The sequence below is a fragment of the Excalfactoria chinensis genome, chromosome 12, assembly GCF_039878825.1.
Source record: "Excalfactoria chinensis isolate bCotChi1 chromosome 12, bCotChi1.hap2, whole genome shotgun sequence".
Taxonomy (NCBI): Eukaryota; Metazoa; Chordata; class Aves; order Galliformes; family Phasianidae; genus Excalfactoria; species Excalfactoria chinensis.
Genome location: NC_092836.1, coordinates 6,393,523 through 6,406,998, shown reverse-complemented (window position 1 = coordinate 6,406,998; position 13,476 = coordinate 6,393,523). Strand labels below are relative to the sequence as shown.

General features: G+C 46.4%; 1 protein-coding gene across 5 annotated transcripts in view; it reads right to left on the bottom strand.

Moving 5' to 3' along the window:
• Positions 1 to 13,476, bottom strand: part of ADAMTS9 (ADAM metallopeptidase with thrombospondin type 1 motif 9) — a 64,987-nt gene that overhangs the window by 19,580 nt on the left and 31,931 nt on the right. For all 5 annotated transcript variants that reach the window (XR_011905127.1, XM_072347420.1, XM_072347422.1 and 2 more), the window contains 8 exons: positions 12,807 to 12,971; positions 11,680 to 11,844; positions 10,773 to 10,892; positions 10,041 to 10,145; positions 9,737 to 9,904; positions 9,276 to 9,560; positions 8,481 to 8,642; positions 7,731 to 7,907 (listed from right to left, as the gene is read on the bottom strand). Coding sequence is in view for 4 of the 5 variants with exons in the window: in XM_072347420.1 (XP_072203521.1) it covers positions 7,731 to 7,907; positions 8,481 to 8,642; positions 9,276 to 9,560; positions 9,737 to 9,904; positions 10,041 to 10,145; positions 10,773 to 10,892; positions 11,680 to 11,844; positions 12,807 to 12,971 (1,347 nt within the window). In the remaining variant the exon portion in view is untranslated. The remainder of the gene's footprint in view (positions 1 to 7,730; positions 7,908 to 8,480; positions 8,643 to 9,275; positions 9,561 to 9,736; positions 9,905 to 10,040; positions 10,146 to 10,772; positions 10,893 to 11,679; positions 11,845 to 12,806; positions 12,972 to 13,476) is intronic.

Here is a 13,476-nt window from a genome sequence, read left to right as displayed (position 1 = left end):
ACCCCTTAGCCCTGACCCCAGGAAACTTTGCATTTCATTAGTAGGGTTCTTTCATCGCTGGAAACTGCTGCCGCCCGCTCACAACTTCCATCAATAACAATGCTGCAGTGAGGTAAGCCCTGACCTTGCATTCTTTAAAGGTTTGAAAAGCACAGACAAAAAACACTCCTTTCACAGACTCCTTTCTTTCCTTTCCCCACACTCTGTAGAAAATACTTCAAAGTTCCAGGGGTTGGATGTGGGTCTCTCCCATCCCAGGCTCTTTGAAGTCAATAGAAAGACTCGTACTGGTAGAATTGTCTCTGGATGCAGCCCCAAAGGTGTAGCCAAGGTACTGTATTGCCTTTTCCACTGACCAGCTCCCTCAAATTGAAGATCACGTGCACTTGGACGTGCCAGTGATCAACCTGTCTCTGCCAAAGTGCTTGGAAACATGACTGCTGGAAAGCTGTTTCCAGCCTGTGGCAGAGGCACGGCAACAAAGTTCAGCATCCCTGGCTGGACAGCCACGCTGGTGCTTGGAAAACAACAGATGGTGTTGTTTCTTAAAACAAACAACAGCAAACAAAACCCACAAAAACCCCAACCAGCTAACCAAAAAAACCCAGAAAAACAGTGGTAAGTAAATTAATAGAAAAGCAATATTTCAAAAAATAAGCCATAGTCCTTATGCTATTGACACTATAAACCTTTCTCTTGTTATCATTTTCATCTCCTAAAACCACTGCAATCACACCTGGTGCTTCACAAAGAGAATCTGAATGAAAGGACCTTCCTAACAGCATTAGGATCAAAGTGTTTGAACACAGATTTAAGGGAATTATGTTTATTGCATGATTCGTTTTGTAAACATGCCAAGAGCCGTGGATTGGCATGCTGCTGATTTTCCCAAATAAATATACCATGTAGCATAAATAAATGCAACAAAAAGGATTTAAATGAAAACAAGAAAAATATTTCCATATCAGCTGTTTCTAGAAAGATCAGAACGTGATGCTCAACATCAGTGAAAGGAAACAAGCAGCACAGAGCTGCCAAAAATGATGGAGTGGCTCTGCTTTCGTTACCTTTGAGCACTGGACACTCTGCTAAACAGGGGGCAGAAAAGCCAACTGGTGGCAAGAATCTGGGTGAGTTCACCACCAAAAAGGAGAAGTTTCAGAAAATGCCGTCAGACCACTTTCCCTCGCATGGGCGATTTGGGAGGTATTTGAGGTAATGAATGCAAGCTGCGGTGATCACCCAATGAATTCCCTCAGATAGGTATGCTCAGATAGCTTGGGAAGGGCAGCAGAGGGGGCTGGGAAGAATTAGCCTAAAAATGTCTTTATCAGATTGTGCCAGGAGCAACTTTTTAGAGGAAATTAAAATCAATCCCTGTAGGTTTAGATTTCCACGCGTTAAGGATTATGTGGAAAGTAAGTCCGCCTAAGTAAGCCCTCCTTCATCCTTTCCAACAGTCTGAGTTGAATCGTGTGCTGGATGAAATAAAACAGAAGAACAACAGTGCTACAACAGTCCTACACACTCACATCCCCTTTGCATTAGGAGCTGTGCTCCTGGGTATCTGCAAACTCTCCTCTGTTGGGAGACAGTCTCTATGGGCACCCCTGTAGGGACATTTCATTATCTCCTTAGTGCACATCATCCCATACGTACACTACAAACAGCCCTACGACATCTGTACATCTGAATTCCCTTCAGCGCAAAGGGCACGGGAAGACGCATCACCATCACAAGTCTAAACAGCACCTTCTCCCCTCTTTCACCCACCCACATCCCCTACAAAGACTTCACCAGGTGCAGCAATCAGCAGGGCCATGGACACAGATCTACCCTAAAAGCTGCATCTCTGCTCCAAGCTACATAACCTGAACAGCAAACAAGCAAAGGCCACCAAATAGTGACTCTCCAGTGAGGGATGCAATAGATCTTTTTTCCTCAAATGAGGAGGAAATGTGCCAGGTACCCAAAGAAGCTGGTATAGTGAGATGTGGAAAAGGCTGATTGGAGCCTATTTTCCATGCTGTGGCACTTTTAGGAAAGTAGCAATTGAAGCAGCATGCAGCTGAGGCTAACTGACACCTTGGTTCTTTAGTTATGTGATCATGTCACTTACAAGTCTCATTCAAGGAGAGGATTTCTCCACGTTGTATGGCTGGAAACACAGAATAGAGAGTTCACACTGGGCACATGCAGCAGCAAGGGGCTGCTTCTTGCTCTCCGGCTTTATAAAGGAAAATCTCTGCTTGATGCACCAGTGATCAAACGCTGTGTCAGCCTGCATACAGTCCCTGGGCATCAGACAGACTTTCACGCATGCTCACCTTCCCTGTGAGCTAGGAAAATTAAAACATGAACAGAACATTGAGTGCTTTTGGAGCAAGATTAATGACACTGTTTTTCCTTAACGACTGTACTAATGAGACACCACAAATGTCAGACACAGAGAAAACACCATTGTGCTTCGCATCCCTCATCATTTCACATTCTTGTTTCTAGATGCTACAATCCCATGGATCCCAGCAACAGCAATTACTGCATTTGGGGTCATACAGCAGGATCCTGCAACATGGGTAAAAACCCATGCAGACCTCCCAAGGCACAGCACAGGGACCTGCTGAACCTCATAGCTCATTTCTGTATGCATTGCTTATGTCTCCCATGTCTGTGAGTGTGGTCTGCAGACTTGGGGCCAACTGTGACACAGAGGCCAAAGCCACTCCTATTGGAGCAGCAGTCCCTCAGCCTTTTATGCAAGCTCAGGCCAGCTGTGCAGGGCCGGAAAAATAACCATCTTGGTGAGAAAATGTATAAAAATGGAAGTAGAAAAGGGATTCATCAGGGAGGAACACAAAACTTAGCCTTCCCCTCCATGGGGTCTCTTGATCCCTGTGCTTGTGGCTGCCACGGAGCATCCCAAAGGAAGCCACTGGCAGGGAGGAGAAAAACAGATGTCTGACAGTAGGTCAGGGACAGAGACATGGACTCTGCAACAGCAGAGTTAAGCAGCAGGAAAACAACCCTGCAAGGAACTGATCCAGCAAAGCGCACGGTCAGTGCTTTGTTGATTGTATTCCTGCATCAACATGGTAGAACTGATAGCAGGAGCGTGTCTATGGGGTTTTCCTTATTTAGGGAGAAGCAGTAATAAAAGACAACTGGTGAGATGTGGGAGCCATGCACAAGAGAACCAAGGGGTGGGCTGCTGGGTGGCTGGTGAGGCTGTGACCATCCCAGGTGGTTTTAAGGTGGATGAAGCTGACTGCTGGCATGCTCTAGCAGCATGACATACAGCAGAAAAAGGCTGGGGAAGGTTTGGTTTGCTTTTTGTTTTTTTTTTTCTCCTGACTAGGGAACAAAACCAGACAGCTTTTTCCCTTTTATCAGCACACCAGAATGGCAGTCCCTGGAGTCGGTAGGTCTGCCTGATCCTAAAGAGGAGACAGACAGGAACCCAAGGGAGACAGCAGCTTTGGTGGGCTAGTCTGAGCGAACAGTAAACAGCTCCGAGACAGAGACAGCTTCAGACAGATGGCTGAGGATATATCCATAGGCTGAAGTTCTCCTTTTGGTCTGTATCAGCTTTATCAAAGCAGATCTTTCTGCATGTTTTTCCAAAGACACGCAAGTCACATGGTGCACCCCTCTGCCTGGGCTATTGGTGCTGGGACCTTATGTCCAGCCTTCACCTACTGCTTCAGCATCGGTCCTTCCCCCACTCAGGCTGACTTGCTATTTATTTTCTGACAACCCCTGACATACAGACTGGCTGCTGCAGCCTCAGAGCCTCAACCAACCAACCAACATCATCTGAACGAAGGACAGAAAAAGCAGCATGAATCTCCTAAGTGACTGGAGAGCCCACATGCCTATCACTTCATTTTCAAGGATGGTTATGTTACTGAAAAAACACATGTAAGGAATCATACGGCAGCTTGGTAATGCTGCTGTCACAGCAAATTCATTTTCTGCAGAAGAGAAGAGAACAGCAGAGTTAAATACACTTGCAGCCAAATCTGCCCCTGGTTATCACTTATGCCTCGCAAGAGTTGACACACTGCCTTCTAAGAATGCTATTTGAACAAAGACATAGGGAGTACTGCTGCTGAACAGCCCATTTCCAGCAAGCTTCATAGGGAAGGCATTTTGTAAACAACGGGTTGAATTTTGCAACAACAACCATTTTTCGGATTAACATTCTTAGGTAGCAGCTTCCTGGCAGGGCTCCTATGGCCCCAGAGAGATGCTGCCACTCCCAACGTCCCCATGCACAGCCATAGAACCGCCAGTGCCACCAACTCCCAGCTAATGGCACCATGCTGCAAACCCAAACAGAATTCACAGCAACAGTAATGGCGTCTGGATGCCAGCCAGTTAACTTCCTAATTATTTTATGATAAGCTTCCAATTACAGAATCATAGAATTGTAGGGATTGGAAGGGACCTCTAGGGATCATTGAGTCCAACTCCAGTTCTTCACTGTTAGATCGAAAAACCTTCAAAGAAACCCAACAAAAAGTATTAATAAAAAACCCAACTGGCCTTTTAGCCTGTTTTGTAAGGAGCTGGGAAGCACACAGCACAGCTTTCCAGACACTGTGAGCTACACAAAAGCTCAAACTCTTGATAGCAAAGAGCAATAAGCACTTGCCAGAGCAGATTACATTTGAAATGATAATACTCTTTAGGAAAAAAGCCACCCACCCATCACCCACACGTTACCATCCCGCTGCAGTGGGGTCCCAATGACCCACCTGCCCCAAACAGGGCAAGGTGCTGTAAGATAGAACTGTATTCCCTAATCTGTGCCTGTTTCCTAGTTTGGGAAGACTGAGAAGGCTACAACAAGGGAATCCGTCATCACCCTCAAATGGTAACGGGGTATGGTGTATATTAGGGTTAACTCCACACCACTGACATTTCACAGCAGCCACTGCAAGGAGCAGATCTGCCCCAAGAGGAATGGGATGAGGTTTGGGTTTGAAGGGATGGATAACACAACACGCGCATTGCCTTCATTCTGGAGAACATGGCAAGATTTCTTCTCGTTATTCAAGGGCATGGACAGACATCTGCGTTCACGTGGTAAGGCGTTCAGAAGAGAAAAAAAGACTCTGTCTCCTGGTGACAGTCTCTGCATGTTTTCTAAAGTACTATTTTAATAAAAAAGAAGTCAGGTCTAACACACGGCTTACAGTTCTGCAGTGTTTTGAGTACATGTTCTTAAAGCAGCAAGGAAATAAAAGCACCACCTCCTTTCAGCCTTCTTTGAACATACATTAGAATGACACGGCATCTCACCAGCCTCCTGTTAGAAGATTATCATTTCCATACAGAACCTGTTTATTCATTTAACTATCTCTGTAAAACCTGGATTTAACTAGCCAGATAAAAATCACTTCTTCCCTGCATAAAATTGCAGCGGAATATTGCCTTAAGGACTATGGGTTGAACCCTTTGGACTCAATTGATTTTAATATGCATGTATTTAATCATGCTAATTCCATTCCAACCTGTGTGAAGCTAAGCCAATCAGATGCTTGAGAGAAATTAGTTTAACCAAACTTCACTTTTAACCGTGTTTGTTTAATTATCAAGAAAGACAGTAAAGCAAGTAAACCATTTCAGAAAAATCAATAAAAGTTACCAAAACTAAGTAATACGATCTTAATTTAGCAAAAGACTCGAGAAATCATTATACAAATTCATTTATGATTACATTCTACTTGTCTTTAATTTTCACCGTTCAACATTAACATTAAACATTGTAAATGTATGCAATATTTATATAAAATTAAATAACAATATTGGAAAAATAAATACACTTTTACATAAATACATAAATCCACACTGCTGAAAAGTTTCAGCTAATACTATACTCTTGTTTCAAAAGTGACCAAAAAAATATGGTAGTGACACTCCATCCAAAGAGATGAAGTATTACAGCTACAGAATGATGCTTGCAACCGATGACAGAGCTAAGGCAAATCAGGTGATCCCACGCTAACCAAAAAGATTTGGACATTACTACCTACAGTAGTAGCACGAGGTAGACACACATGTGGAGCATTCTGCAGGATGGACACGACGTCCTGTTGACCCCATATATAAAGACAGCGCAGCCTTCAAACAGCCCGCCAAGGGCCTTGAATGGAGGCATTCAAGGTCAATGTAGGTAAGAGATTATTAGTAGAGTCAAAGGAAATTCCTTCTGGGTATGAAACCCAACACCACCAAAAAAAAAAAAACAACCCAAAAAAAGGAACATAAGGGACTGCACTCTGCATTTTCAACACTGAGGAGCAGATGCAGCTCTCCAGCCTGCTGCCAAACAGCAGAAAGGCTGAATGCTGAGTGGCACCAAACGCAACACAACTCTGCCTGTGGATCTCACCAATGTCCCAGCACAGGTGATTGATATGAAGGCTAACAGCAATCCTCAGCTGGGAGCGCTGCAGGAAAGCTGCTGCACAGCTGCTAGTTCTGCTGAGTTCACCGCCCTCATCGTAGCACCAGCTATTAGGGTACGAGGGATGTATTAGCACCTCGAACGGGACGTGTCGTGTCACTGCCCCTTGTACTGGTGAAGCACCGTAGAAACACTAGTCCAGCAGTTTTATGGCTATTGCATAACGCACTGAGGTATGATACAGATATTGAGAAATGTTACTGAAGGCGTCCGTGTTACCAAGAGCATCCACAGAAACTAGTGAGGTTACGTGCTAGCAAGACAACTTTCCAAACCATGACAATTAAGGAAGTCCAATACATTACAAACAGGTCTCTCTTTTTTTCTTTCCTTATAAAGTGCTTTTGAGTCAAATTCTCTATTTTTTTTTCTTTTTTCTTTTTTTTTTTTCTTCTTTTTTAAAAAAGAAAATCTTCTTGAAAAGCTGTTACAACAAAACACACTAAAGGTCAACATCTGTTTGAAGGCCACTCCAAAAATGGGCAGGTCCATGGTTTCCAGCATGCCAGAAGTACCCCCAACCCACATAGGGGCAGAGAGAATAGCAAAAAACACTCAGAACACATCCCAGCTCCCAGCTCAGGGCATTCAGCCCTCACAAGACACTGCACAAGCATCTCTGTAGCAGATCCTGGCCAACTCCAGAAGCAGAGAGATGCATGCAAACAGCTTACAGCTGCTTTTGCACAGCACATCGCACTCATGTTTTATATGGGAGTAGAATTGCAACACGGGTGTGAACACACACAGATTTCTATACTGAAGTGCACAGGGTGGTACACGCACCCACACACACTTGACTGAGCTTTGGGATTTGATGAAATTTAGTACAGATTTCCCCATCAGTTTGTTTTTGGCACAGAATGTGCAACTTGTAAACCAGTAGGTGCACAGTGCAGTGTTACCATTAAACATCAGTCCAATTTAACTTCAATGCAAAGGTACTGCTTAAATGCCAGGTTTAAATTCACGTGCAAAGAACTCAGTCGGAACCAAGACCTGTAATGCACAGCACTCACATGGTGTAACATAATGGACAAAGTTGGCTACTGAGCAGAAAGTGCCTTTCAATTGAAGGACTCGAGCTTCTCTAATGCAAGCCCCTACCAAATCGGTGTTATTCCAAATATATCATCAATAATCCTCTTAAGTGCAGTTTTAAGACACGAAGCATTAGCACCTTGGTTTGAAGCACACTAAATCTGTTGTTACGGGACATCCACGCAACGGTTCACAAAGAGAAAGCTTATGGCCGTACCGAGCTCCAGGGACCAGCGCTCCAGGCAGCATCTCTAGGACAGTCCTGCACATTGCACTGCTCCCTGTCCGGCGGCTTGTCGAGGATTTCGCAGCTCAGATCTGTGAACCTTTCTCCATTGGGGCGCTGACAAACCACGAGCCGCGTTCTTGTCCCGGCCCCGCATGGCTTCGTGCACTGCAAGTCAGCACAGAGGAAAGGAGTCAGCACCAGGTTCCTATAACACTCCAACCCTGGGGCTGCTCCTGCTCCTACCCCACCCTCTCATCACATCCCCACAGTGATGTATGATGATGCTTCTCTCTCTCAAAGCCATTTGTGCTTCCCCGTGATGACACTGCCAGGCCCAGTGTGGTGTCAGAGGAGCAATTAGGTTTCTCTAATTGCTTCTCCAGGATGAATTTGCAGAAGGGAGTGAGTAGTGCTTTAATTACAAAGAAAGCTTTCAGTTCAACTAGTCTTATTAAAAAAAGGAAAAAGAAAAAGAAACCTCAGTTTCTTTAGATTTTGCTTTTGTCTGGAAACAAATTGACAAATGGAATCGAAAACAACACCAAGCAGCTGTTGGAGCTCACCCATTTATCAGAGGCTGCCATTCACACGCTGATATTTCTCATTTCTAACAGCTACTTCCCTCCTCCCATTTTTCAGCCACCCACTAACACAAACCTCCCCTTAATAATTTTATATATAAACACCTATCACCACATTGAGAAACATTCTTTGGGACCATTCTGATGTTGCACTCACCTCTCCCCAGTTGCCATAAGCCCACTGAGGACAGGGGCCGGACTCGCACGATCTTTGCTCCATAGGTTTGGTTTTCTCATCGCAGTTATTTGCAGTGTATCCATTTTCATCCTGGCACACCACCACGCGCCGCTGGAACCCTCCTGCACACGTGCTGGAGCACTGCAAAGACACAATTGCCCACGACCTCTTTGAGCCTAGGAGTAATTGTGCATTTCCAGCTCTTTCCCAGAGTGCTGCACTGTGGGAATGCCCGGTGAGAAACTTAATACAGTTAACAGGCTTTATTAACTTCAAACTTCTGCTCTCACTAATAGCAGTACAATGACCTAGGTGCTGACTAGGCAAAGAAAATAAACACGAGCCTAGTTTTGAGCAGGTGAGTAACCCCTGCTGCCTTTAGCACAGTGTTTAACATCACATTTGTGCTTAATTCCCTTTAGGGACTTGCACAATAAAGTGTTTCAAACTGGTTGGGTGGGGGGGGGGGGGGGCAAGGAGCTGGCATCAAGGCTCTGCTTTGCTCTGGCAGCTGTAAATGCCCCAGGAGGCAGCCAAGAAGCAGAGGCTGGCCTTTGGCATGTGGAAAACAATGCTATCTGCAGGGAGATGCATGGTGCAAAGGGATGAGAGGCAATGCCCACACCCTACTGCAGCACTTGGGGAAGTGAGGAGGGAGCAGAAAGCAGGGACAAGGGCCGCTCTCTTCCCTGTGTAGTGAAATTTAAAAAGAAATAAGCTTGAATTAGCCTAGGAAGAACCAATCAGAAATAAGAAAAAAATCAGTGCACTCACAGCCCCCCAGGGACCAATTCTCCACTGATTGCCTCCTGGTATATGTGCACGGTTTCGGTTGGGGCTGCCTCCAGGGTGCAGCTTGAGGCGATGGTCCGGATAGAGGAAGGGGTGGATGGGCCTGCCATAATCGTGGCTGTTTGGATGACAAGGAGACATGGAGCAGTCCTGCTCGGTGGCAGGGAGGTCATCTGGGTCGCACTCACTCCTGTCCACCAGCTGGTCACTGTAATCGATGCAGATCACTTGTCGCGTTGCCTTACCTTGACCACAAGTCACCGAGCACTGTGTTACAGTGGGAAAAGGAGACACGGTCACATTCCCAGCTTTGTACACCAGACCAACAACTATATAAAACACTGCTCAAAACCTTCTCACTTAGAAAGGCAACAGATTAATGCAATAAGTCTCCAGCAGCGATGCCTACAAGGCTTTCCTGCAGGATGCACTGTGATGCTTACAGAGCTCCACTCCAAGGCCTTCCACTGCCCACAGGGTGTCACGGTGCACATTTCTGTGGCTGAGGGCTTCGGCAGGTGGAAACAAGCAGACTCATCAGCCACTGAGCCCTGCTCATCCCGACAGCTGACGTACCGCATCCGCGTCCCCTTCCCACATGTTGCAGAGCACTACAAAAGAGAAACCAAGCACTGCACTAGAAAACTTTCCTGTTATATGCTAGAACAAAAAGCTGGGCAAATACAATTAAAAACATCATGCTGTCTACTGTAAAATAATCCTGAAAGTATTACGACATGTGCTTACTGGTGTCCAGGATCCAAATCTCCACTGCGTCCTGTGAACGCCTGATATGGATCTCTTGGCTTCGGGACTATTTGGATGGGGAGGACATGCTGCAATTTCACAGTCCTGCACGTGAGATCCATGAGGGAAAAGAGGAAAATAAAGCAAGTGATGAAAGATTTGCAGATGTTTCAATTAACCCACCTCCTCTTCAATGCAAACATTAATGGTATATGATGCCTCATGAATGTGACCTGCATGCTTGTGTGCTGGCAGGCTTTCTTCTTGCATGCTCTTGCTTCATCAGCAAGATTTGGTATCAGTTCCCTCCTATGGGCAGAACTCCAATGGACTCTGACTTATTAAGAACACTAAAACTGGGATTCTTATAGCCAGTGTTTCTGTATTGAAACAGTGTGACAGAAGTAACAGCCATATAACAAGAGCTGCCCCAGCCCAGCTTGGATGCTCACCCGCTCCCTTCCCTCACTGCCAGAAGGTGATGACCCAAATGGGCCACTGAGCAGCTCAGCTACAACTCAGCAATACTAGACATAGAGTCAACCACTGCCATTCTCTCAGGCCGGGCTAGGGCAACCATGGGTGAAGACCTGACCTGTTGGTACCCAAAAGAGCTGAGGAGAGCACTGATTCCTTAGCAATAGGGACAGAATGCTAAGAGGAAATGTCCCACGCTGTTACCACTGAAAGGGGGAATGAGAGCCTAAGATGGAGGGGAACAGCAGGATTCACCTGGGTGTCCGTTGGCTTGGTTGCAGCATTGCATTCATTATCGTCCACCACTGACATGTAGGTGCCCACGACACACTTCACTGCTCTCATCTGGTAGCCTTGGCCACAGGTCATCGTGCACTGAGAGAGGGCAGATGGGAGAAAGAAGTGCTGGGTCTGAGTGGTCGCTTCAGTCAGAGAGAATTAATCAGCCCAGCCTACGTCCAGGCATGAAGCATGAGCAGCATTATAAAACCCAGCTTCCCTTCTGCTTTCTCTCCACTTCCCACATCTCCAGCTTTGAATCAGGTCAAAGTTTTAATTCACTGAGCCCATCAGAGCCTTACATGCTTCACTTACCGTCCTCAGGAATGAAGGTGTGAGCATTTCAATGATTTACACACAGTAAATCATAGCCTGGGAGAAGCTACACCTTTAAAACCGGTTGCTCAGCACCGTGTAGTAGCAGAAGCACTAAGGGATATTTTTGCCGATGGGCAATTAGTCTGGCTGGGACGACTCGCCTGGCCTTGCTGCCGATTCTTATTTTTAAGAACTAACAGCTTTGTGGAAAATAAGATGCCAGAACTCTGCGGGAGAAATGAGCAACTCTCATTTGAACAGCGAAAAACACCACCACCATCCCCCCCCCCTCACCCCGAGAGTGGAAAACACTGAAAGCTACAATTGCTACTGAGTGACAGCAGCTTTTTTTCTTTTCTTTTTGGTGAAAATTAGGCCACATATTTGTGTGCCTAAATATGGATTTAGGAGCGTAACCTCGGCAATCGTTTTTTGACAATCACGGCCCATTTAGTATGCCACATTACATTTAGCACAAAGGGCGGGTGCTGTTCCTGCTACCCATAGGCTGCACCCAAGCCAACCAATCTACAAACACATCGCTGGGATGAACTGGCTTCCATACCTGGCCCCAGGGCCCCACTTGCCACGCTGCACACTCCTGCTGCTGGCACATCTGCACTGACTCTGGCTTCGTTTCGGGGTCACAAAACCTGTCGTTCAGCCGATCTTCCCCAAATTGGCACCACGTCTGACGATGCTTGTGCCCCTTCCCACAGGTGACCAGGCACTGCCAGGGGGAAAGCAGAGAATTACTGTGTTGGAAAGGACCCTTTAAAGGTTATCTAGTTCAACTCTGCTGCAACGAACAGGGATAGCTACAGTTTGATCACACTGATCAGCGCCTGGTCCAGCCTGACCTGGAATGTCTCCGGGGATGGGGCTTCCAACACCTCTCTGAGCAAAGCACAAGCTCTTTGCAGCTCCTGCCCCAGAGAGCAGACCCAAAATCTTGGCCTAAATGCTGTTAGTGAGGCAACTGGGCCAACACACCCTGGTATAACACAGCCTCATGGCTATTTTCATTATTATTATTCCAGACAATAGTTCTTCCAGTATGCCAGCAGCCATAGAGAAAAGTGCAGCAAACACGAGTGTCAAGCAGGACGGCCAGAAAGAGACAGGGAGAGCCAAGCTTACCACCACACCAAGGCAGATATAGCCTGGTTCTAGGGCTGGCTGCATCTTCCAGCAGCCCCTGACAGCTGTGAGATGCAGGGTAGAGCTGCAGCACTGCTCTCTGGGAGCATGCATCGAGGTGCCAGAGGCTTGCACTCCGAGTGTGCATGATAAAGGGCTGCAATCACCCCATCCAGCATCCCAGCTGCTGCCATGGGCAGCAGACATATTCTGCAGAGAACAACCGTTAGTTAACAGCCCTTGTTTCCATTTAATTTCTTCCATAATTTCCTAAAAACATGTGATTCACAGAAACGAGCTATTTGGACATAAAGGTGACAAGCTGACTTTGGAGACTATTTCCTCCATCCCAGCTGCTGTTGGGAGCAGCCTGTTGAGATGAGGTTCTGTTGCATTAGGAAGGGCACCATTTGGAGTGGAAGAGGTAATGGTAATAAAAAACAGAGTCAGGGCTGAGCATGGAAAAACTGGGGAGGACTAACTGTGCAATTGGAAAGAACACAACACTATAGGGACAGCAGAAGGAGAGGGAATGTCCCTGCCAGCTCCTACCTCAGACCAGTCTCCAGTTTTCCACTGGGGGCACAGGAAATCACTGCAGCGCTGCACTGTCAGCTTCTCCTGCTGGCTGCACTTGCTGTCATCCAGTACGTCATTATAGGTGCTCACACACATGGCCCGCCGCCGTCGTGTGCCCCCACCGCAGCTCTTGGAGCACTGCAAAGAGCAGACACTAAGCACACACGTCTTGTGAGCCCATATATCTCCTTCCTCCTTACAGGCAGGACTACAAAGAGACTGCAGGAAACCTCCGGGAGAACAATTTGTACTTTAAGTAACAGGCTATTACTTTATATATTCCTCTAAAAATCCAATCTCACTAAGCTTAACAAAAATATCATGGCAACGAGTTTCACAAATCCATCTTGGGTTATAACCCCATTATTACTTCTACAACTGTCGCCTTTCAGTCCCCCCAAATGGCTGATGCTTGATCTCATTTTACAAGAGATTAATTCTCCCCAACAGCCCACCCTCCTTCTGTGCCCTCAATGGAAAGCCCCAGGCTCATCATTCTCTCAGTGCCACATCTGCACCCAAGGATATTCTTGGCCACTGAACAGCGTTCTGCTGAAAAGCATAAAGGAAACAAACTTCAGGAGTCCTCCGCTGATGGCACCGTGTCCTCTCACCACCCAGCAGCATGATGGCTTTGATGGGA